Source organism: Ostrea edulis, chromosome 7, assembly GCF_947568905.1.
Source record: "Ostrea edulis chromosome 7, xbOstEdul1.1, whole genome shotgun sequence".
Taxonomy (NCBI): domain Eukaryota; kingdom Metazoa; phylum Mollusca; class Bivalvia; order Ostreida; family Ostreidae; genus Ostrea; species Ostrea edulis.
In genome coordinates, this window is record NC_079170.1 from 727,741 (window position 1) to 754,737 (window position 26,997).

General features: G+C 36.1%; 1 protein-coding gene across 3 annotated transcripts in view; it reads left to right on the top strand.

The window, feature by feature from the left end:
- LOC125655395 (plexin-A4-like) overlaps positions 1–26,997 on the top strand; it is a 197,262-nt gene that overhangs the window by 161,280 nt on the left and 8,985 nt on the right. For all 3 annotated transcript variants that reach the window (XM_056142959.1, XM_048885664.2, XM_048885665.2), the window contains exons 28-33: positions 577–723; positions 1,298–1,451; positions 8,225–8,410; positions 8,587–8,696; positions 9,025–9,120; positions 24,544–24,698. In XM_056142959.1, coding sequence (XP_055998934.1) covers positions 577–723; positions 1,298–1,451; positions 8,225–8,410; positions 8,587–8,696; positions 9,025–9,120; positions 24,544–24,698 — 848 coding nt within the window. The remainder of the gene's footprint in view (positions 1–576; positions 724–1,297; positions 1,452–8,224; positions 8,411–8,586; positions 8,697–9,024; positions 9,121–24,543; positions 24,699–26,997) is intronic.

Consider the following 26,997-nt stretch of genomic DNA (forward strand, 5'->3'; position numbering starts at 1 on the left):
CATTTGAATAAACTTGAAAGTCCTTCACCTAAGGTTATTGGCCCAGTGGTTCTTAGGAAGAAGTTGAAAATGTAAAAAGTTTACAGACAGACAGACGACGGACAACAGGCGATCAGAAAAGCCCACGTGGGCTTTTAGCTCAGGTGAGCTAAAAATGCAAAACTAGGGTGGGGTCATTTAAAAATCTTCTCAAGAACCACTGGGCCAGAAGGGGTGAAATTTACATGAAAACTTCCTGACATAGTGCAGATTCAAGTTTCTTAAAACCATGACCCCCGGAGGTAGGTTGGGGTCACTCACAATGGAGGATAAAAGTTTTACATGCGAATATATAGATAAAATCTGAAAAAAATCTTCTCAGTTTTATATAGAAATATCTAGGGAAAATCTTATTTTTCTCATTGTATTTGTAGCCATTGTCCTTTGAATTGTACTGTGTTTGCATATTTATTTAATATCTAGATTGACATGTATATTAATTTAATGGTTAGTTAAAAATGTTGATGAAATGCTGCAAGTTATTCAGTCCATATCAAAAATCTCATAATCCACAATTTCTGATATTTTCTGTTGCAGGAGGGAGGTGGTTCATTTCTGTTCATGCTGTACAAATCCACTCAGGCAGTCATTGAGAAACGACCTGTTGATGAAGTGACAGGGCAAGCTAAAAATACTCTGTCTGAGGACTCTTTCCTGAGGGAGAAGATCGATTATCAGGCCCTAGTGAGTTAAAAAATAGACTAAATATTTGTTAGTAACTTTTAGAAGATCGATTGTCAGGCCCTAGTGAGATATTAACTAAATGTTTGTTAGTAACAAATTATAGAAGAATTCGATTGTCAGGCCCTAGTGAGTTAGACTAAATATTTGTTAGTAACATTATAGAAGATCGATTGTCAGGCCCTAATGAGTTAGACTAAATATTTGTTAGTAACATTATAGAAGATCGATTGTCAGGCCGTAGTGAGATAAACTAAATGTTTGTTAGTAACATTATAGAAGATCGATTGTCAGGCCCTAGCGAGTTAGACTAAGTATTTATTTGTAACATTATAGAAGATCGATTGTCAGGCCCTAGTGAGTTAGAATTGCTTGATAATTGCCATTCCAATTCTTTTCAAATTTTGGTATGAAGCATCTATCTGACAAGGGGGATCAATGCATTTGATAAACATTTAAGTTATATACATGTACAGGTAGCTTTCTGAAATGAATGTGTCAAATTTCCGGTGTTGTGTCGAAGTGAGCTGCTGATCCTGGTTAAAGAATTTAAGATTAAATTTTCTTTTCATTTCAGAAACTTAAAATTGACTTAAATGGCAATGGGAACTTATATACCTGTGAGGTTCTGGACTGTGATACTATCAATCAAGTGAAGAGCAAGTGCCTGTACCAGATCTACAAGAACAAACCAGCCTCAGAGATGCCGTCTACAGATGAAGTGGACTTAGGTATGTGTGTATAGAGCCTCACTGATGAAGTGGACTTGGGTATGTGTTCAGAGCCTCACTGATTAAGTGGACTTCTGTATGTGTGTGTATAGAGCCTCACTGATGAAGTGGACTTATGTATGTGTGTACAGAGCCTCACTGATGAAGTGGACTTGGGTATTAAGGTATAGAGCCTCACTGATGAAGTGGACTTAGGTATGTGTGTATAGAGCCTCTCTGATGAAGTGGACTTAGGTATGTGTGTATAGAGCCTCTCTGATGAAGTGGACTTAGGTATTTATGTATAGAGCCTCACTGATGAAGTGGACATTGGTATGTGTGTATAGAGCCTCACTGATGAAGTGGACTTGGGTATTAAGGTATAGAGCCTCACTGATGAAGTGGACTTAGGTATGTGTGTAGGGTCTCACTGATGAAGTGGACTTAGGTATGTGTGTGTATAGAGCCTCACTGATGAAGTGGACTTAGGTATGTGTGTGTATAGAGCCTCACTGATGAAGTGGACTTAGGTATGTGTGTATAGAGCCTCACTGATGAAGTGGACATTGGTATGTGTGTATAGAGCCTCACTGATGAAGTGGACTTAGGTATGTGTGTACAGAGCCTCATTGATGAAGTGGACTTAGGTATGTGTCTACAGAGCCTCATTGAATTAATCTCCATGCATCATTCAGAGGTATAAACTCCTCAAACTGTTGACCAGCATATCCAGTTTTGGTCCCTTCGGTAGACCACGTGTTGTCTGCTCAATATCTTGAGAACCATTCACTTGATCATAATGATATTTATGCCCCCCTTTGAAAAAGAGGGGGCATATTGTTTTGCAACTGTCGGTCGGTCGGTCTGTAGACCATGTGTTGTCCGCTCAATATCTTGAGAACCATTCACTTGATGATAATGATATTTCATATGTGGGTTAGTTATGAGTAGAAGAGGATCCCTATTGTTTTTCAGGTCAAAAGGTCAAGGGTCAATCTACTCTGGACATAGGAATATAATGTCCGCTCAATATCTTGAGAACCCTTTGCTTGAAAGACATCAAACTTGGCACACTGGTACATCGTAAGGAGTAGATGACCACTATTGATTTTGAGGTCATATGGTCAAAGGTCAAGGGTCAAACTGGGCATAAGAATATACTGACCATTCAATGTCTAGAGAACCCTTTGCTTGACAGACATCAAACTTGGTATGCCAGTACATCTTCAGGAGTTGATGACCCCTATTGATTTTGAGGTCACATGGTCAAAGGTCAAGGGTCAAACTGGACATAGGAATATAATGTCCGTTCATTATCTCGAGAACCCTTTTCTTGACAGACATCAAACTTGATACACTGGTACATCTTCAAGAGAAGATGACCCCTATTGATTTTGAGGTCACACGGTCAAAGGTCAAGGGTCAAACTTGACATGGGAATATACTGTCTGCTCAGTATCTTGAGAACCCTTTTCTTGACAGACATCAAACTTGGTACACTGATACGTCTTCAGGAGAAGACGACCACTATTGATTTTGAGGTCACATGGTCAAAGGTCAAGGGTCACACTAGACAGGAATATACTGTCCGTTCAATATCTTGAGAACCCTTCGCTTGACAGACATCAAACTTGGTACACTGGTACATCTTCAGGAGAAAATTACCCCTATATATTTTGAGCTCACATGTTTAAAGGTCAAGGGTCAAACTGGAGATAGGAATATACTGTCCGTTCAATATCTTGAGAACCCTTTGCTTGACAGACATCAAACGTGGTACAATGGTACGTCTTCAGGAGCAGATGACCCTTATTCATTTTCAGATCACATGGTCAAAGGTCAAGGGTCAAACTGGACATTGGAATATACTGTCTGCTCCATATCTTGAGAACCCTTTACTTGACAGACATTAAACTTGGTACACTGGTACATCTTCAGGAGAAGATGACACCTATTGATTTTGAGGTCGCGTGGTCGAAGGTGAAGGGTTAAACTGTACATAGGAATATACTGTCCGCTCAATATCTTGAGAACCCTTTGCTTGACAGACATCAAACTTGGTACACTGGTACATCTTCAGGAGAAGATGACTACTAATTATTTTAAGGTCACATGGTCAAAAGTCAAGGGTCAAATTGGACATAGGAATATACTGTCCGTTCAATATCTTGAGAACCCTTTACTTGACAGACATTAAACTTGGTACACTGGTACATCTTCAGGAGAAGATGACACCTATTGATTTTGAGGTCGCGTGGTCAAAGGTGAAGGGTTAAACTGTACATAGGAATATACTGTCCGCTCAATATCTTGAGAACCCTTTGCTTGACAGACATCAAACTTGGTACACTGGTACATCTTCAGGAGAAGATGACTACTAATTATTTTAAGGTCACATGGTCAAAAGTCAAGGGTCAAATTGGACATAGGAATGTACTGTCCGTTCAATATCTTGAGAACCCTTTGCTTGACAGACATCAAACTTGGTACACTGGTACATCTTCAGGAGTTGATGACCCCTATTGATTTTTAGGTCACATGGTCAATCCACTCTTGACATAGAAAGATATTGTCTGCTCAATATTTTGAATTGATGATACTACTCTCAATTAAATGATGTGTGTGTGTATAACCCTTTTCAATTTTGCACCATGGGGGGCATATGTGTTTTACAAACATCTCTTGTTGATATGTGGGTTGGTTATGTGTAGAAGAGGTCCCCTATAGATTGTAAGTTGAAAAGGTTAAAGGTCAAGGGTCAATCCACTCTAAACATAGGAAAATATTGTCTGCCCATTATCATGAGAACCCTTTCCTTGACAGACATCAAACTTTGTACATTGGTACATTCTAAGGAGTAGATGAAACCTATTGATTTTGAGGTTACACTGTCAAGGTTCAAATTGGACATAGGGATATACTGTCTGCTCAATATTTTGAAAACCCTTTGCTTTAAAGACATCAAACTTAGTGTACTGGTACATCATAAGAAGTAAGATGACCCCTATTAATTTTGGGTTTACATGGTCAAGGGTCAAACTGGACATGGTAATATTTTGTCTCCTATATTTTAAGAATGATTTCCTTGAATGACACCATCATCATAAGGAGTAGATGACCCCTATTGATTTTTAGCTCTTCTGAGCCAAAGGCTCAAAGAGCTAATGCTATGGCCATTTGTGCGGTGTGCGTAAACTTTTTAGAAAAAGGGCTATAACTCAAGAACCCCTTGGCCAATTTCTTTCAAATTTGGTACAGGGTATCATTGGCCCAAGGGCTTTCATACATACTAAATAAAGGGATGTGACCCTTTAACAAGGGGAGATAATCAGGAAAATACAAACAAAAGTAGTGGTTGCTAAAAAATCTTCTTCTCAAGAACCACAGGGCAGATTATCACCAAACTTACACATAAGGATGAGGATATGTTGTAGATTAAAAATTGTTCAAGGCATTACCCTGGGGCAAAGGGCGTGGTCTCAAGGTCACTTCAAAGTTGACCTAAATTTAAAATTTTTTTAAATTCCTTAAATCTTAGATATTTTAACCATTATAAGGACTAGGATCATCAAATTTTGACAGTTGATGCATCTTAGGACCCTGTGTCAAGTTGTCTCAAAAGTAGGTCACGGTGACCTACTTTTTGAATTGTGCAGGTATTTATTTTTAAATTAATTTTGATGCATATCTTGGACACTTTGAAGCCTATGATCATCAAAACTTGTCAGTTGGTGGATCATGGGACCTTGAAATGCGTCAACTGAAAAATAGGTCACCGTGACCTACTTTCTGAATTTTATGGCTTATCATTTATAGATATATTTTAAGTTGTTATTTCAAATACCGAGAGGTTTAGAATCATCAAATCTTGTAAGTTGATGCATCTTGAGGCCTTCAAACATATTTATAAAAAAAAAAGTAGGTCACAGTGACCTACTTTTTGAATTTTGCAGATATTCAAATTTCACATTTTCAATGCATATTTTGGGCACTGTAAAACCTAGGATCATCAAACTTTGTCAGTTGATGCGTCTTCGTCTTCGGTTTGTGTCGACCAAAAAGTAGGTCACCGTGACCTACTTTTGGTATTTGACAGCTAAATTACTATATTTCAGACACTATTTGACCTACAATCATCAAACTTTGACAGTTGATGCATCTTGAGTCAACGGAGTGTGTCGACCAAAAAGTAGGTCACCTTGACCTACTTTTGGAATTTGACGGCTATATTTATATATTCAGATACTATTTGACCTACAGTCATCAAACTTTGTCAGTTGATGGGTCTTGCATGTTCGAAGGGTTTCGACCAAAAAGTAGGTCAACTTGACCTACTTTTGGAATTGGACACCTATATTTATATATTTCAGATACTATTTGACCTACAGTCATCAAACTTTGTCAGTTGATGCGTCTTGCATGTTCAAAGGGTGTTGACCAAAAAGTAGGTCACCTTGACCTACTTTTGGAACTGGACGGCTATATTTATATAATTCAGATACTATTTGACCTACAGTCATCAAACGTTGTCAGTTGTTGGGTCTTGCATGTTTGAAGGGTGTTGACGAAAAAGTAGGTCACCTTGACCTACTTTTGGAATTTGACGGCTATATTTATATATTTCAGATACTATTTGACCTACAGTCATCAAACTTTGTCAGTTGATGGGTCTTGCATGTTCGGAGTTCGCTGACCAAAAAGTAGGTCACCATGACCTACGATTGGAATTTGACAGCTATATTTCAATATTCAGATACTAATTGGCTTAAAGTCATCAAACTTTGTCAGTTGATATTTCTTGGGTTCTCAAAATGTGTAAACCAAAAAGTAGGTCACATTGACCTACTTTTTTTGAATTCTTAGGATTTAACTAAAGATTTAGAATACTAAGAGGCTAAGAATAGAAATGGTGGGGTTGTACAATTTATCAGAAGAGCGATTCTAGGCCCTTGGGCCTCTTGTTAAGTTACATGGTCAAAAGCCAAGGGTCAATCCACTCTGGACCTGGGAAGATATTGTCTATTCAATATCTTGAATTGGTTTGGCACGACTATCAATTAAATGATTCATGTGTTTAACCCTTTTCAATTATGCACCATGGGGGGGCCTACTGTTTTACTAACATTTCTTGGTTTGTTTATATTGCCTTAAAACTTTTCATCCTTTTCTCATCAAATAATTTTGGTTGTTAAAGTTGGTAAATATTTATACCCATATGAACAAATTAAGGACAATGAATAATGTATATTTTTTGTGACATTTCATGTATGATTCACTCTTAGGTTATCTGATTTTTAAAAAAAATCTTGGGGTATTTTACCAGGCCTGAGGAAAGACCATAAACTGAGAATAAACTCAAAAAGTCAAAATTTTGATTACTTATACAGTCTATACGAAAGTTTTTTGGACCACACAGGACATTCGGTCCTGTGTAATCAATGAACACACCGGACCGAACCAAATTTTGCCAGACCGAAAAACCTAATGTAAAAAAGAGAAACACGTGAAAATGCAAAACCAAGGGAATCTTATTTATTATACTAGTAATACTATACCAGGGATCCCTCCCGCATAATACTTTAGACGGTCCATGCGGTTTAATCACATTCATTTACGTATTTGGATTTGTGTGATATTTTTTACTTATAACAAACATTTAATTGACTCCGCATCAAAATAATAAAGCTTAAAACCGAATACTGAGACATCGGACATTTCGGTCCGGTGTAAAAAATGACACATCGGACCTGAGGCACTGCGCATCGGTCAGGTCCGACGGTCCGATGTCTTTCGCATAGACTGCTTATATCTTATGATGTATCCATCTTCGTTAGCCAAGGGTTTACGATCTGCTCCCTTCTCTACAAACCCTTGGCAGATTTAGTACGATTTTCGTAGCTTTGTGTGGCGCCCTTTAGCGGATGGAGAAAACAACTCTGTTTGCATTACATTACGCTTATCCAATGAAAATTCCATGTTTCAGCTACTGTTTAAAAGTTGTTTAGAAATGACTGCGTTCGTTGTTTAGAAATGGCTGCGCTCAGAGAGTAACGCAATGTGGTATGCAAATCATTCAAAATATTAATGATGATTATACCCCCGCAACAAGTTGTGGGGGGTGGGGGGGGGGTATACTGGAATCGGGTTGTCCGTCTGTCCGTCCGTCTGTAGACGCAATGGTTTCCGGGCTCTAAAGCATTATCCTTTCCACCTACAGTCACCATATCATACATATGGACTACCCATGGGATGAAGATGTTCCCTATCGATTTTGGGGTCAAAAGGTCAAAGGTCACGTGCACTGGACATCGAAGTAGCAATATGGTTCGGTTTGTCATGCCATTTGTTTTTTACACTCAGAAAAGAGGTAGTTTATACCTATTACCAACACCCTTTGGGAGATTGGGGTAAGCGGGGGGTATTCTTAGTGAGCATTGCTCACAGTACCTCTTGTTTTTATCTAAAAAGCCCTCAAAAATCCTTTAAAAGGCCCTTATTTTTTGAAAATTTTGCCCTAAAAATGGCCCTTATTTTTTGCAAAATATCACTTGAAAGCCTGTAAATAAATAAAAGCAAACATATACTGAAAATCTTTTTTGTGTATGAAAATTATTTCAAAGTTAGTTTTCAGGAAGGAAAGAGCACTTGCATATTGCAGAAGAAATGTTATTTAATGTTGCTAACTCTTGGACAAATAGATTTAATTAGTGACAGGTGAACTTGTCACCATAATATGACTACAGTGAAGATGAAATATTGTCAAGTTTGGTCAATGCATCTTGCACAAATTGTAGAGTGGATGGCTGGGAAGAGCGGTCGTCTTCCTTTGAGCAACATAGACCAGACGAGTGAACGGAAGGAGAACACGGTTCGCCGTAACACGCTTCAACACTACAATGTTCTGGATGGCAGTCGTATGGCCCTGATGTACAAGTTCTCTCCTGATGATGAGCATACAGTAGAAGACGAGGACCCTTATGGTTAGAAAAATTGTTTTTAAAAAATCTTTTATATCCTGGTCTCGGCACCAATTTGGACAATTAATCTTTAGATCTATGGAATTTATATCAATCAAAAAGAATAGTACATGGATTAATGGCGCTTTGTACGTAAACCAACAAATTTTATTGATGAGAATTTTTTTTTTGGGTGACAGTAAACCAGCAATCGCCCTCAGACATAGAAATTTCTGTTCCTCCGGATGTCCATCCGATTCAGTCAGTGTCCTCTACTGGAAGTTTGGACCATCTCAGACAGTGGCATCTGGTATACCCTTATGCTTGGATAATTTTATAATCAGATTGGTTTTGTAAATTTAGCAGTGTAGTGTGTTTGATTTTCTAAATGTAGCGTAATTCTTACATGTAGCTTGGCAGCATCATGTAAAGTTATACAAAGGAAAATTAAGTAAATATAGACAGCTGAAAAGGATAACTCATTTTCATCTTTTGATTTTAAGATGAAATTATCATACTATTGTAACAATAGGAGAAGTTATTAATTTTCATCAAATCAAAGAAAATTCATTTTCTAACTCGTGAAACTTAAACTTTGTAAGTAAACTAATTGTTTGACTTGTATTTACACTTTGTAGGTAAAAAGTTTGGATGAGGAAGAATCCCACGAGAAGACAGCGAAACTGAAGGACATTGTTAAGACAAGCCACATTACCAACTTAATGCACACGAAGGTGGGTAAACAACACTCAATTCACATACCATTTGTTGATTAGAATTGTTGTCTTACACTCTAAATTGTATTTGCGATTTTCATTTTCCAGTTATGTTAAGGTAGTACTCTACATCGTCATAATGGCTGACTTCCTTTAAAAACATGGATGAAAAAATCGATATCAGCAATATTTGACTTTTCCTTTTCCATTTAAATACCTAGCCGAGTAGCTCAGTAGGTTAGAATACCGACTGTAGAACTGTAGGTCGCAGGTTCGAGTCCAGCAGGGGTTTTAAACTTTTTTTTAGAGTACCTTCTACTAAAACTGTATTTTTTGAAAAAATAAAGTAAATTTGAAAATTTTTAACTTCAAAATATTGTTGTACATATCCTCCACTTTTCATCTACATCAAATTTCTCTGGTGTAGCATACCTCCTTAACATTATATCTTCTTATTTTAAAGGGTAGCCCAGTTTCATTCAAATATAAATGTACCTGACATAAAATATTGGGGTACCCCTCACTTTTCTCATCTACCACAAAGAATTGGTATCCTGGGAAGTGTTAGTTTCTTTAAAAAGTGGAATTATATAGCTCTCATTTTATATGGTTCATAATTTACTCTAAAGAATTGCATTTCTTTCACAGGACAAGTATTCCATTGTTTTAGGTCACCCAAGTCATTGCTATTGGTCTTCATCTGTTGTACATTAACAATTTAACATTTTTGATTTCTTCTTGATAACTACCTTTTCAAGTTTGGTATGAAGCAGCTTTGAGACAAGGGGGATATAAATTTCAGGACTTTAGCACCCTCCGGGGCCTTCGGGGTGGGACAAAAACTACTAAAAATTACAAATTTTAAAATTAAATCTTCTTCTGTTTAACTGCACATTTGTAAGGAAAACTATATGCATAGTGATGTAGAGCAGGAAGGCCTCTACCAAAATTGTAAATTTCATGATCCCAGAGGTAGAGGTCCATTCTAATAAAATCTCCTTCAATGCTATTGAATCTAAATATATATTTATAAGGAGCAGGTAGCGCTATACCAAAATTGTAAATTTCATGATCCCAGAGGTAGAGGTCCGTTCTAATAACATCTCCTTTAATGCTATTGAATCTAAATATATATTTAGAAGGAGCAGGTAGCGCTATACCAAAATTGTAAATTTCATGATCTCAGGAGCTGAGCTTTTGGTGGAGCCATATTGATTAAATGTGTGCATCAGCAATTAAACATTTTTAACTTCTTGATAACTGCTCATCCAATTCATTTCAAATTTGATCATCTTTGGGACAAGGGGACATGAATTGTAAGTTTCAGGACTCCTGTACCACCAGGTTCTTGGGGCAGGGCAGAAACTGCTAAAGATTGACAAATATTAAAAAATCATCTTTTCTACAACCGCACATCATTAAAAAAAAAAACCAACGTAATGCATAATCATGCAGAGCAGGAAGGCCTCTACCATTATTGTAAATTTCTTAATCCCAGGGTAGAGGTTCTGACTCTAGGGTAGGGCCAAAGTTGGTATGTAGTGCTTATGTGTAAAATATTTAAATTTTATCTTTAGTTCCTTACCAAAATTGTAAATTTCATGATCCGACAGGTAACTAATGGTTTTATTATCAGGGTAGGGCTATAAAATGGTCAGTGTTAATTATCGAACATTTTTAACTTCTTGATAAATACCTTTCCAATTCTTTTCATATTTGGTATGAAACACCTTTGGGACATTAATTGTAAAGTTCAAAACCCCTGTGCCCTCAGGACCTTAGGGGTGAGGCAAAAATTGACCAACTATCAATAATCTTCTATTCTACAACTGCACATCTGTAAGAAAAACTACATGTACATGTATGCATAGTCATGTAGAGCAGGAAAGTCTCTACAAAACTGAAATTTCATGACCCCTGCAGAGATGCCAACTACCCCGATTTCGGCAAAGTTTCTCCGCATTTTACTTTTAAAATCCGCTCTCCGATTTCAACGTAAATTTCTCCGATTTTTTTAACTACCGAAAAGTAAAAAACAATTTGATCTTATTTCGGAAATCCCCATTCCTTGAATGACCTATTTCTATGATTTAATCAAATCAGGATCAGTCAAGCGCTGAAGGCAAAAAATGGTGGAGACGACACCAAAAAAGAAATGAAAGATTGTACATGATCAGAAAGGACTAAAGCCAAAATTGCATGATTTGGCCCTGTCAATCTTTGAAAATAAAACTTTATATTTATAGAAGAAATCTTAGGCCAGACTTTAATTAGAAATTATACTATTAATTTCCATATCGAGTTTTGTGCAGGAAACAGCACGAGCGTAATTATATGCATTGAAACCGGATGCGGTATGTCAAAAATACCTATTTTTTATAGAAATTCTAAACTTTATTTAATAAATTTTTACGGGCGCCACTCTTGAACCACGATGATATTTTATATACGGTTATATCGTTATCTGAGAAATATTGTGTATTAGTTTCGTGTTGGTTTATGTGCGGCGCCATATTTTATTTGATGATTTTGAATTCTTGAAACTTGCCTAGAATTTTCCGGATTACCGTTTTAAGTGGTTAAATTGGGCAAGAAATTTGATAGTTTAAATGTGTTTTGTCATGTTTCGAATCAAACAGTAATGAATTCAATGTTAATGTTGATTATCACATTATTTATCGAATCTCACTCGGGTTACGGTGATCGAAGATAGGGAATTTCCAATGCGATAAAAATAGATCCATATAAATATACTGGTTTCAAAGCTGTGAAATTATGAGACTTTGCTATGGTATTTTTTCTAATATTAAATGGATTAAGCAATTTCATGTACTTCACTTAAGGTTTCCTAAGTAAACATACGCACTAGGCCTAGTGAACACTTTCCAAAATCTTTGTTCCTCAGTTCCTGCATAAGGAATGACGTCGCCTGTCAAGCTGACGAAATTAGTCAGCTCTTCATAACAATGGAGTTTAGGCTCACGGGGGTTTGCTCCAATCGGAACACGCTCGGCCTGTCGGTTACGGAATGGCCGAGTTGTTACGATTGGGGCTTGTTCTCATTAAAACAATACATGTATTGTAAACAATGCTTTATTTTAGCTAAAATATAATTATTTGATTAAAATATTGTTTTAAATGGTAGGAATTTAAACCCTGTAGTTTACTGTAACCATGGGAAAATCTGACGGGAGACAACTCTTTCAAGCTTCTTAATGGGGTGCCCTATGGGGAATTTTTAAGCAAATCTATAGGCTAATACCATCACAACTAGTTTTTCAAGGATAAATTCCTAGTAGGGAATGGTGTTATTAGAAATGAAAAGCAATTAAATCATTGAATTACAAATACATATTTCAAAACTAAAATGATATGCGGTAAAAATGAATAAATTAATTTAAACTGAATAAACATATAGATAAATCATAAATGTGGATAATTAAAAATACAAGGGTATAAGTACATACACAAGAACAATAGCTATCTAGTAGATAAAAAGAAATAAACACACAGTAGACAAATGAATAGTATAAATACTGTAGATAAAATAAATACAAAAGGGGGAGGGTGGTCTTGGGGCCCGGTTGGACCTCTTGCTTTCGTCAGAAAATTGTGCTTTAAAAAGTACGAATAACACATTTTGAAGGTGACCCCACCCTTGAAAATCAAAACTAATGGTAGACCCCCCCCCCTTCCTTTTTAAAAAAAAATCCTGGATCTGTCCCTGACATATCAAATAAATATAAACACATAAGAAGATAAATAATTTGACTAAATAAAAGCATACAGATAATAATACAAGAAGAAGAAAAAAACAGGAGTAAATAGATGAATGAGCGAATTGTTAATAAACATGAATATATTATAAAGTATATTAAACATGAATACATAAATGCATCCCCGATAAATAATAAAGATGTGTTAGTAGCATATTTAAATGGAAAATAAACAACAGAAATAATTCAAAGGCATGGGGATATGAACTTTAAAATGAGTACAGTAATGAAAGCCGACAATTTCTTTTATTATCATTATTATTACGATTATCATTTTTATTGTATTTTCATATAAATGACATCGGGCGTAAAAGTTATTGATAGTATTGTTGGTACTAATCTAATTTTATAATACACAACATATTTTCTAAACTTCATCCAACCCTGTTTCATAATGCTACTGGCTCTTTGTGTCTAGCATCTTTTTTCAATGACAGATGGGTGACATCTGTATTTATATACCGAAAGGTAGAAGTATATAGGAAAAATAATTCGTTTATATAATTCTCAATTTGACATCAGATAAAGTGTTAATCGGGGATATATGCATTTGCTCGATCAAGATATGGGGCTCACGGTGGTTGTGACCGGTCGACAGGGGATGCTTACTCCTCCTGGGCACTTGATCCCACCTCTGGTATATTCAGGGTCCGTGTTTGCACAACTCTATTTAGTATTGCTTATAGGAGTTATGAGATTGATCACTGTTCGTTATATTCGCCTTTCATGCATATGTTAATGTTTTTAGCAGAATCGTTATGTACCGAGATTCAATCTCTTCATGAAAAATAAATTGATATCAACATCAGTCTTGAAGTTCACAAAAACTTTTCCGAGACACTATCTATACTGTATCAATGTAGCCTAATGTCATCATCAATTTTGTTCTAGCCAGTAATTGAAGGCATAATCACCAGGGTGAATTTCAAACAGAGAGATATTGTAACGATTGAATGACAAACACAAATCGGACTCAAATGCAGAAAAACTCACATCATAGATTTTAAAAACCTAAGCAATTCATTTACCAAGAAAGTGCCTAAAAATTTTCTACAATTCAGGAGTTTCAGCGAGTTGGGCTAGAGTTTTAATGAACACGGCTACATTCTTCTTTTATTAATTCATTATGCACACCTTTCGTCAGTATTGATGTTTTCTCTTAATTGACCGATATACATATTCTAGCACTTGTGAGTTTATCATCTTTTGAAGCTCACTTGATACTTTTCAAATATTTTTATTAGAGATGTCATCGAGTATTCGACAATCACTCGGTCATACCGATCATCGACTATTTTTCACAGTCGAGTACTTGTTAGAATAGCTTTTTTAAATAATGTTCATAAATCCTTACAGCTATATCTCCCGAAAAGGGGGAGAATGTTCGCGACTGTGAATTAAAACTTTACCTCTCCGAAAACTCGTACCCTGATGGCATTAATCCAATTATTTGATGGCATTCCTAGCTGGTGAGTTTTTGTTCGTGCCTTCAGAGACAATTTTTTTCATCGACTGGACAATTGGGAGACAAAACTTAGAAATAGGCTCTCGTCCAATATTTGTCGACCAAATTATTTTTGGTTTTGAACAAGAATATATTGTACATGCATTGGAAAAAAACCCTTATACATATGTTTACATGATTCTTTTTATGCCTGAGTACACGTACATTTTAATTGTTGCTTGTACAGCATTTCCATATCAAATAAAAATTATCGTGGTGGATTAATTACGGTTATCGACAGCCTTTCGTCCCCTGCCGTGTACTTGGCTATCAAGGTGCACCGAGGTATGACTCATGCATGAATTAGGTACACTTGTACCATATCAGTCCGTTTTTTGACTGTGTACTTGACTATCGCTCGACTAAAGCGTCCGAGTAAAATTGACATCCCTAAGTTTTATGTTCTGATGAATGTTTACATGTAACTATACTTGTCCAATTGAAACTTAAACTGGCATGTATATAAACAGTGTGATTCGATAAAATAACAGGTTTGTGATAATATTTTTTTTTAAACATGATATTCATTAGTTATCTAATTTTATGTTACTCATATTTTTGTTCTTGAATTGCATTAATTTTTTTTTCTTAGGAAAGCATTGCCCCCTCCCCCGTAAATCCGCTAATGATTACAACACCCTTGTGGAATCTTTGTGAGAATGTCAACATATCAACTGAATATGAACGATACAACACTGGCATCCTCATTGCATTTCACAAGCTTACATGCAAAACACAATGCTTTTTCCATACAATGTCATATTTATTATCAAAATGAATACTCATTGTATCTGAAAATCCACGAGGAAATTTAATGAAGAACTTAATAATATTAAATGATACAGTTTTTTCTCCTTTACGCCATTCGAGTAAATATTGACTTCGTTAATTAACTACCTTAGCAATATAACGACGTCAAAATGACGTTACAATGTAAATGCATTCATTTCATTGCTATATTTAGAAGCCCGTAGAAAGAAAATGCGTAGAGGAAATCGGATAAAATTAATTGATTTAGAAAGCAAATTTTGTAGCCTTTTGACCCCCAAAAGATTTTAAATTTTGGAAACAGGGCCATTTTTCATGATTTCTGGCTTTAGTCCTTTATTAGGGAATATTCCAAGACTGCCCCTGTATTTACAAAATCAAAACGGAATGAACATGATGGTTTTTGCAGCCTGCAGTTTTGATGTGAATATGTCACATAGGAGAAAACATGACCTTAAACACGTATCAGGAACGTACCAAATTGGCAAAATTCGAATAAAATGACTGGGGCATTTGTGAAGACTAATGACTTTTCAGTGATACAAGCTGAGGTAACTTTGTGCTCTTTATTGTTGAAAATACATGTAATATGCCAATAGTGGTGGCATTTCCATTGGACAGTATCCCCGATACTGTCTGGCAAAAAGAGATACTGGACAAGGAGCTTTGACAAATTCGAAATGCTTCAGGAGCTTGGTTTTGAATACAGACTGTGTTAGCACAAATCATGCTGACCATTTTGACCATCTTTCATTCGTACGAAAGAATCTTCAGTATAAAAAAACCAACAAAATACAGACCCAACATGAACAGCTCAACTCTGAATTCCATTGTAACACAAAACCTTTATGTCAAACATACACATTCACAGTCATGATTCAAATTTGTCAAATAATTTGTTGAGAAAATACAAGAGTGAAACTTGCATATTCTAAATGATTATAATGAAGTAGAATAAAATAACAGAGACAATTGTTTATCAAATTTACATCATTTATATATTAAATGTGCAACTGTCCAGTCTCAGGTATGTAAGTATGCCTTTGAAATAGCTTGAAATTGTGTTTAGAATTCACGAAATCTCATATTTTCTTGGGGGCCTGTGGCCCCCTGAACACCCCCACCCCCCCGGGGCGTTGTCCCTGGACCCCATACCCCCAGCCTTTTTGGATTACTCTTCAAAAACAGTCCAAGGGGTTGGCATCTCTGCCGCTGGGACAGACGTACGTTATGACTCCTGGGCAGGGCCAAATTTTGGCATATAGTGTTTGTGTAAAACAATTAAATGACATTTTCTTTAATACTATTAATACTAGATTGTAGCTAAATAGATATTTAGAAGGAACAGGTAGCACTTGACCAAAATTATGAATTTCATGATTCCTATACCCATTTAGTCCAGGGTGGGGCCAAAATGATTGTAGTAAAAATTGATGAAGAAGTGTAATTGTAAATAATTTTGAAATATTCTTGCATTTCTACTTTACTACTGAACATTAAAAAAAAATGTATGTCTTTGTACCAAAATTCAAAAGATTTAATTTTCAGAAACATTTTCTTTAAAACCTTCAGTTTATTTCAAGCATTGCTAACTTGTGTCATTTGGTACTCGGGTGACCAATAAGGTCTGTAGGCCTCTTGTTCAATACTTCAGACTCAGAAGTGTACTATTATACCTAGGTAAGTTTGTATCGTTTTGAAAGCGATTTGTTCCATGTAAGAATCGCTTGTTGTCATGTGGCAAGCATATCATTTTGTGTTGGAAACATATGCTAGGAGCATGTAACTGGTGTAATAGTAGGTTTCAGGGTCTGTAAATATAAAATTTAGAATTTTCAACTTATTCTTTGATAGCCATGTAAAACAATGCAGAACAGGATTCAAAGGGGGGGGGGGGGGGGGGGGGGGGACCCCATTTTTTACTAGATAGCTTATACTTTAAATTCTCTAAAACTAATTTTTCGAAACAATAATTACATGCATGGATCATGGTCACTCAGGTGACCTACTGCAATTGGTCTGTGTCTGTCATCGTGCATTTACAATTGAGCATATTTAATTTTAATTTGAATAATTCTTTTCAAATTTGATATGAAGAATTATTGGGATGAGGGGGCACCAATTGTAAATATCAGGGCTTCTGCACCTCTTGGGCCTGAGGGGCAGAGCAAAAAATTGGCCAATTTTTAAAAATCTTCTCTACAACCACACATGTATAAGAAAAACTAAATGCTTAGTGATGTAGAGTAGGAAGACCCCTACCAAAGTTGTAAATTTCATTTAGAGGTTCTGAACCCAGGGTGGGGTCAGACTTGGGATATAGTGTTTATGTATAAAACACTTAAATAACATCTTCTTTAGTACTATTGATACTAAATTGATATTTAGAAAGAGCGGGTAGTTCTTTACCAAAATTGTAAATTTGATGATTCCAGGGGTAGGGGTTTAAGTATCAGGGTGGGCCAAAATGATCAGTTACGAAATGTGTGAACAATAGAACATTTTTGACTTCTTGATAATTATCATTCCAATTCTTTTCAAATTTGGTATGAAGCATATTTTGGACAAGGGTGGCCTAAATTGTAAATTTCTGGACTTCAGCACCCCTGAGGCTTGAGGGGTGGGGCAAAAGTTGACCAATTTTTTTTTTTTTATACAACCACACATATGTAAGAGGAACTTAATTAATGCATAGTGATCCCCGGGGTAGAGGTTCTGACTCTGGGGGGCCAAACTTGGTGTGTGTATATATATATATATATATATATATATATATATATATATATATATATATTGGATCTCCCATTGTTTGTGGCTGGATATGATTATTATCCAACTCATGTGTTTTCTATCCCTGAGTTTGGTGAGGGGACAGTAAACAAGCAATGAGTTGGATAATAATCATATCCGACCACAAACCATGGGAAATTCTTTTTATCACATATTTTATCCCAAGAGGCTTTCCAAAATATCCTGTTTTGTTGACCTCAATCCGAACTACATTCGTAACGTTAACATTACACTACAGTGGAACCCCGTTATTACGTTTTCCATTTTGTCACGATAAAATAACGTAATACCGGGGGCTACGTAATAAACGTTCCCAGTTAAATCCGTTAAAAATATCATTTGGAAATTGTATATCGTCCGTTGGTACTCCGTGAAGGGGTGTGTGAATATATCTTTACTGTTTCTTTGTTTAAAAGACTATGATACTTTGTTTTATTTACATCTTATCTTTAATGTCCGTAATTCTTCATGTTCTTATCCCTTTTCTTTATTTCGGTGTAGGATACATAAGGATGTTTTGATAAACGTTGCTTTTTCTGCATTCGTTTGGACCGCCATTTTGTTCAACTTTAAAACAATGCGTTCATGTAAATTTCTCTCAATAACTCGTTCCGGTTCGTATTCAACATTTGTATTTAAAAAATAACAAAACATCGTTTTTATTAAGTTCTCTAATTACACAATACACAACACAATAAAAAAAATCCCACCCAAAAAACAACAAAACTATAGACACAAAACGCACACGATACCCTACACTTACACACTTCTCACCAACGATAAACATGCACGGAGAACAATTTAAGCGCAATCCACATAAAAAAAATATAATGATGCACGAAGATTTCATTTATAACGCTAAATGATGGCACTAAAATCATGTGCGCATCAAGGGATTTTAAATATTCACCGAGGTAAATGCTGTCCACGAATCGACCGATAGATTGGTGTATGTATGGACGAGATTTACGAACACCCAAGCTGCATGTCGAACAACGAACAATTTTTTTAATTGAACACCTTTAATCACCTATGTCCAAGCAGTTACCCAAGCGGTTGTAACATTGCTACGATAAATCTTGTCTTTCTTGTTTGGTACCAAAGCTTTCCGTGAATAGAGTTTTAATAGCGAAGGTAATCACACTATGCTGAGCTGAACACGCAGGCGGTTGAGAAATTATTTCTTTGATTATCAAAATATGAAAAATGAAGTAAATTTCATAGAGTACAATTTCTAAATAAACATTATTTAATTGTTTATCACTGGCTTCTATACGGGGTATTCACCTGTATTGATGTCGCTAGATCTATCGAAGCGTGATCAGTCAAGCATCTCTAATCCCCAAACAGACCAGGAAATTTAGGTGGTGACTGCCTCAGACAGTCAAGGTGTGAATGGCTTATTATTTTGAGAATCACTATTGAATAATTAGGGGTTTATTACGTTTTTGTCGGAATTTTTACAACGTAATACCGAGTCCTGGCATTTTAGGACAACGTAATAAGGAGGTCTATTTTATATAAGTTTGTTAAGAAATGGTTTTGTGCTTTGAAATTCCAACGTAATATGCGGACTAATGTAATAAAGGGGGAACGTAATAACGGGGTTCCACTGTACTACAAATAGTTTGCTGGGAAATATAGATAAAAATGAATATTGACTGTCACAATGTTTAATTCATAAAAGATCATTTTTAAATGAGAAAAATAAGTTTACATTTTAAACTTTTTACTTGAAGTTGTGTGATTATTCAGGAATATGTCAGTCATCCGAATCTGTGTCATAGATGACACACGGTCTTCGTTTGGATATTCAATGTTGACGATGAATTTTCCACCATGTATATCATCATTCAGAGAATTTTTCTATTTCCTGTGACATGGTTGTGGAACTTTCATTGTTAGATGTGCTTGTGTTATATTTCCTGTGACCTGGTTGTGGAGCTTTCATTGTTAGATGTGCTTGTGTTTCTGGCGTCAGTATTTGTGAGGGAATCGTTTGTTGTGCAGTTGAATGTGGCGTATCCCGGGTTCATTTGTTACATGGAGTTGGAAAGTTGATAATCCACTAGAGAAAGGGGTAAATGTGTAAATAAAGATCTTCGTGTGTTTGCTTCCCAATGTGATTCAGAACTATCTGGTTTCACACAGTAAGACATGATGAACAGTTATGACAGGGGGGGGGGGGGGGGTGTCAATAAAACGGTTTTCATTTTAAGAATAATGATTTTATTTCATGTCACCTAAGGTGGGTTTCAGGGGTTGTATGCAATGCCGAGCTGCAGGCTGTTTCACCTTTTTTGAGATGATAATTAGGCTAGATAATGAAATTGACAGGTCTTTTCCCTTGATGGTAACTAATTACTTCACATATTCATTGTTTTCAAATTCTGAAGAATTTAACAACACTTGTGACACTTCCATCAATTTTTAGCTCAAATGAGCTTTTCTGATTGCCTAGTGTCAGTTATTTGTCGGTCTTAAACTTTTTACATTTTTGACTTCTTCTCTAGAACCACTGGGCCAATTTCAACCAAACTTGGGAAAATGCATCTTTGGGTAAAGGGCTTTCACATTTGTTCAAATGAAGGGCCATGTCCCCTTTGAAGGGGAGATAATCACAAAAATTTAAAAATAGGATGGGGTCATTTGTTAATCTTCTCAAGGACCACTGGGCCAGAAGAGTTTAAATTTACATGAAAGCTTCCTGACATAGTGCAGATTCAAGTTTGTTAAAATAATGGTCCCTGGGGTAAGATGGGGCCACAATAGGGATCAACATTTTGCATACAAATATAATGGGGAAAATCTTAAAAAATCTTCTCAACAGTGAAGAACCACTTGGTCAGGAAAGTACAAATTTTACATGAAAGCTTCATGTCACAGTGCAGATTTAAGTTTGTAAAAATCATGACCCCCAGGGGTAGGTTGGGACCACAATAGAGATCAATGCTTTAGATGCGAATATACATGTATAGGAAAAATCTTTAGATATGGATCAAGGGGACTCAGGTGAGCAATGTGGCCCATGGGCCTCTTGTTTGGGAATTCTGTCCCCTTGATCCAGTTCCTATGCATGTTACGTCATGCGGTGTAGGAACAACTACCTTGGGATACAAATAATTTATTGTTTGAGTGATATCCACTTGATAAAGGGGTATGCATTGTATGTGTAAAACATTTAGATAATACCTGTTTAGCCCATGTGAGATTTTCTAGTCACCCGTTGTCTGTCGTCAATCTGTCTGTCCGTTTGTAAACTTTTCACATTTTCGACTTCTTTCCCAGAACTACCGTATATACTCGCCTATAAGTCGGATTTTTGGGAGTCAATTTTTGGTCCAAAACTCTCTCTCCGACTTGTAGGCGTGTCCTAAGAAGATTGGTATTTTTCTGGGCGGCGTAATGTAGTGTTTTTTAAACAACGCCGACGATTATCATGGACTACCACACAAATGATTATTGTTCACAAATATCTAGACACATCGTATTGTTTATGTATTTTAAAATTATGTATAAGTACAAGTATTTACATATTTTCATACTTTTAACTAGTTAAGTGTATATTATTTATTTTAAAAATTATTTACATACCGGTAACTAATTCTTTCATTCAATTTAACTAATCTATCGTTTATCGGTTAAATTGAATTGCGAACCCGATTTAATATTGAAATGTTCATATGTATACCGGCTGAAATATATTTCATAAAAGATTGAATATTGTTAACGGATAATTTAGATCATCATTCTTGACTCTTAAAAACTTGATTGTTGATACAAGGAATTATAGCAGGATCCCACCATAACAGTTTTAGGGAGGCGCCACTAAGTAAACACGGTGTCAGGTACAGTAATTAGGAGACCATGATTGCTTAGGTAAACAAGTGATCATTGCCAATAATAGATCAAGGGTTGCGTTTAAACCCCAAAGAGATATGGCTTGGATCACGATAAATTAAAGACTAGACTTTTTGACATCATAGACAGTTACCATTCCTCACAATAAATTAAAGACTAGACTTTTTGACATCATAGACAGTTACCATTCCTCACGAAAAATTAAAGTCTAGACTTTTTGACATCATAGACAGTTACCATTCCTCACAATAAATTAAAGACTAGACTTTTTGACATCATAGACAGTTACCATTCCTCACGAAAAATTAAAGTCTAGACTTTTTGACATCATAGACAGTTACCATTCCTCACAATAAATTAAAGACTAGACTTTTTGACATCATAGACAGTTACCATTCCTCACGATAAATTAAAGACTAGACTTTTTGACATCATGACAGTTACCATTCCTCACGATAAATTAAAGACTAGACTTTTTGACATCATAGACACTTGCTTCTTCAACAAAAACGGAAAACGGAAATACTCATATCTAGTGATCAGTCATTCAAAAACTTACTTTGTTAAACACCACTCTGATTCCACGCACAAGTACTCTGAAGTTGAAATAAAAAATATGCTAGAGCTCCTCATTGACAATATCTTCGTGGTCTTTGGTGATCAGGTCTTCCAACAGTCTGTTGGAATTCCCATGGGCACGAATTGTGCTCCTTTGTTAGCTGACCTGTTTTTATATTCATATGAAGCAGAATTTATTCAAAAACTTCTACGTGAGAAGAAAAAATCTCTCGCTGTGACCTTCAATTCGACTTTTAGATATATCGATGACGTTTTGTCTATTAACAATGATAGCTTTCATTCATATGTCGATTTGATATATCCCTGTGAGCTCGAAATAAAGAACACCACAGAGTCGTCCACTTCTGCCTCATACTTAGATATTTTATTGAAAGTAGACATTAACGGCAAACTGACAACTCAACTGTATGACAAACGGGATGATTTCAGCTTCTCCATCGTCAGCTTCCCACATTTATGTAGCAATATTCCATTATCACCTGCATATGGTGTTTATATATCTCAACTAATTCGATATGCAAGAGCTTGTTCTGGGTATAGTCAGTTTTTAAATCGAGGTAAGCTACTGACAAACAAGTTGATGGTAAAGGGATTTCAACAATCTCGATTGAAGTCAGCATTTCGCAAATTCTATGGTCGTTATAACGATCTAGTTTGTCAATACGACCTCGCATTGGGTCAAATGCTGTCTGACGTGTTTCATACCGATTGTTAAGCCGTTCTTGGCACACTGATTTTGACTGCGGATAACTCCGTTTACCTGATCAGGATATGGGGCTCACGGCGGGTGTGACCGGTCAACAGGGGATGCTTACTCCTCCTAGGCACCTGATCCCACCTCTGGTGTGTCCAGTGGTCCGTGTTTGCCTAACTATCTATTTTGTATTGCTTGTAGGAGTTATGAGATTGATCACTGTTCGTTATCTTCACCTTGCATATTGAGCACCTCATAATTATTAATTTCTCAAAATATTTTTTGAAACATAGGTAAAAACACTAGAGCATTAACTTGAAATTGTCAACCGATTCTGACAAAAATTTGTACCGACTTACAAGCGGGTCAATGGCAAACTCCTACAAAATAACCTTAAAAAATACAACTGACTTATAGGCAAGTATATACGGTATGAGGCCAATTTCAACCAAAATTGACAAAAAGCATCCTTGGATGAAGGGTTTTCAAACATGTTCAAATGAAGGGCCATGCCCCCTTCAAAGGAGCAGTTAATTAAAAAAAAAGTGAAAATAGGGTGGGGTGATTTAAAAATCTTCTCAAGAACCAAAGGGCCAGAAGAGTTGAATCTACATGAAAGCCTCCTGACATAGTGTAGATTTAAGGTTGTTAAAATCATAGTCCCCTTGGGTAGGATGGGGCCACAATAGGGGGTCAAAGTTTTACATACAAATAGATAGGGAAAATCTTTAAAAAATCTTCTTCTCAAGAACCACTGGGCCAGAAAAGTTGACATTTACATGAAAGCTTCCTGACATAGTGCAGATTCAAATTTGTATAATTCATGGCCCCCAGGAGTAGGTTTGGGCCACAATAGAGATAAAAGTTTTGCATGGGAATATATAATGCTATTGATACTAAATTGAAACTAGATAGATATTTTTAGGAGTAGATAGTCCTTTACCAAAATTGTAAGAATCATGATCCTTGGGGGTAACGGTTCTAAGTTCCAGGGTTTAGCCAAAATTATTATAATATATAGTGATTATATTTTCTTTATCATTTGAAATACTTCTTGAAGTTTTCTGATGTGGTATAAGAACTAAATTCATATTTAGAAAAAGCAGAAAAGAATGTACTAAACTTGTGAATTTCACAACATCACAGTATTGACTCTAGGATAGGTTCAAATTAGTCATTGTGTTGATGTTACATGTATTATGTAAAGGCTTTCATCACTATAGGCACTTTCAAGGACATTTAAAAGAAAGGTGTAATCTGAAAACTTAAACATGTACTTTTGTTGAATATTAGTACTCGAAATAGGAAATGTTATTCTAGATTTCATTGACCTTGGGACTAGTGGAACTTATAACTAAATACCCAGGTGACTGATAAGACCTGTGGGTCTCTTGTTCTTAGGCATAACTAACTTTTTAACATTGAATTTATGTTAATGAAATCTTGACCACTGTGCTTGGGATTTTCAGCTAGTATTGCAGGACAATATTAAAGAAGTGTTTGACAGCGTGCTGAACCACGATACGGTCCCTCTAGTGGTGCATTACCTATTTGGAGTGTTGGAAAATCTGGCTAATAAGAATGGTGTTGAACCAGACACTTTACTTTGTTGGAAGAGTGAAAGGTAGAACAACACTAGATATTCTCTGATGGTCAAAACAAATTTTTGTGTGGATGTTAAAAATGCTCATGACCTTCAGCTGCTACGTAGTTAAAATAAACAAGTGTAGGGCTCTCACTAAGGATTGAGAAATCTGTACATTTATAATGGATTAGGATAGAGTTTGCACAATTTCTTTCTTTCATGGGGGGGGGGGGGGGGGGGGGTGTATATTTTTCCAATCTTGAAATCTCTGTATGATGAATGCCTTGTTCTGTGTGAGAATGTTTCTTTTTCAATTTTTTTTTTGTGTAAGAATGTTTTTCCAATCTTGAAATCTCTGTGATGTATGCCTTATTCTGTATGAGAATGTTTCTTTTTATGCACCCATCATTAGATGGGGTATAATCTTATGGCGCTGTCTGTCTGGCTGACCAGCCGTCCAGGATCATGTTTTCCAAACCTTTTTCCGTAACAGATGCACGTACGTCTTTGAAATTTGTTCACAATATCTCCCTCATTACGGATACAGATATTGTTCTGATTTTAAGTCAGAGGCTTCCTCTCGGAGGAATGCAAGTTCAGTTTGCATTTCAGCTGGATTGGTCCATCCTTGATCTACTTTTTGGCCTAAAAATAGATCAGTTTTCCAGGCTTGTTTTCATTACGGATGTAGATATTGCCCTGATATTTAGTCAAAGGCTTCCTCTCGGAGGAATACAAGTGCAGTTTGCATTTCAGCTGGATTGGCGCACTGTAGACACCACTAATGATACAATTACGATTAATGATACAAACTGCATTAAGGCGTGTAGTTGCAACACTTAATGATACAAACTATCGCATTAACGGTCTACAGTATAAACCGTTAATGATACAATCTCCCCTAATGAAACAATTGTATCATTAAGCGTTCCACTTGCAGTGTTGCTGCGACACTTAATGATACAACCACAAATTTGCAGTCTAAACCGTTAATGATACAACATTTTAGTTGTATCATTAAATGACTAAATGACATTAAAACTAATGATACAACAATTTGTATCATTAAGTGTCGCAATTTAAGCAACACTTAATGTTACAAATCAGCAGTGTTTGTTTAAACTTTTCTTTTTTCAGGTAACCCAATTTCTCCATGGGGTCAAACTGTAGAGTTAGCAATAATAAGAATTTAAAAGTCATAAATCCCAGGGTGGATGGGGTGGAGTGGATGTGGTGGGTGGGGTAGGGTTGTGGAGGGGGTGGGGGACTTTAACCCTCCCTAGCCTTCTCCTCCGTTGGATCTGCTGTTTTAATTATCAATCACACCAATCATTTAGCTCACCCGAGTCAAAGACTCAAGTGAGCTTTCCTGATAAGATTTTGGTTGTCTGTCTGTCCAACCGTAAACTTTTAATGTTTTTGACTTTTCCCCATAAATACTGGGCCAATGTCAATAAAATTTACCATAAGTCATCCTTGGGTAAAGGCGATTCAAATTAGTTCAAATGAAGAAACATGCCTCAATCCTTGAAAGGGGAGAAAATCAAAGAAATGCAAAAATATGGAGAGCTTCCAGATATAGTCTAGAGTAGATTCAAGTTTGTTTTTTTTTTCAGATCATGGTCCCTGGGGTTAGAGTGTGGCACAATAGGGGATCAAAGTTTTACATGCTAATATATAGGAAAATCTTCTCCAGAACCACTGGGCCAATTTTGATCAAACTTAATTGGTACAAATCGTCCTTATGTGAAGGGGATTCAAGTTTGGTTAAATGAAGGATCATTCCCTTGTCAAAGGAGAAATGATCACAAAAAGGCAAACATAGGATGAGAGGCAGTTAAAACTCTTCTTCTCAAGAACCACTGGGCCAAAAACGATGAACATTACCTGAAAGCTTTCTGACACACATGCACATGAAATATATCGGAAAAATCTTTGAAAATATCTTTTTAACTATCTAAGCTAGGGCTTTCATGTTTTGTCTATACATTCTTACAGGAAGACCTTGCATGTGATGTAATGGTGTGTGATCTTGTGACCTTGACTTGAAAGTTTGACCTTTTAATAAAAAAAATTGACCTATTCAATATTTCCTGAACTATTTAAGGTAGATCTTTCATATTTTGTATTAATACTTCGTATGGCAAAACCTTTCATTTCATTTCATGGATTTTGACTTTATGACCTTGAACTTGAAAGTTTGACCCACTTTTAAGAAAACATAACCTACTGGAACTATTATTGGTAGGGGTTTTATATTTTGTATGTAAATTCTTTATGGCAATTTAAGACCTTATTATTCATTGTGGGAAGTTGGAACTTTGACCTTGAAGTTTAG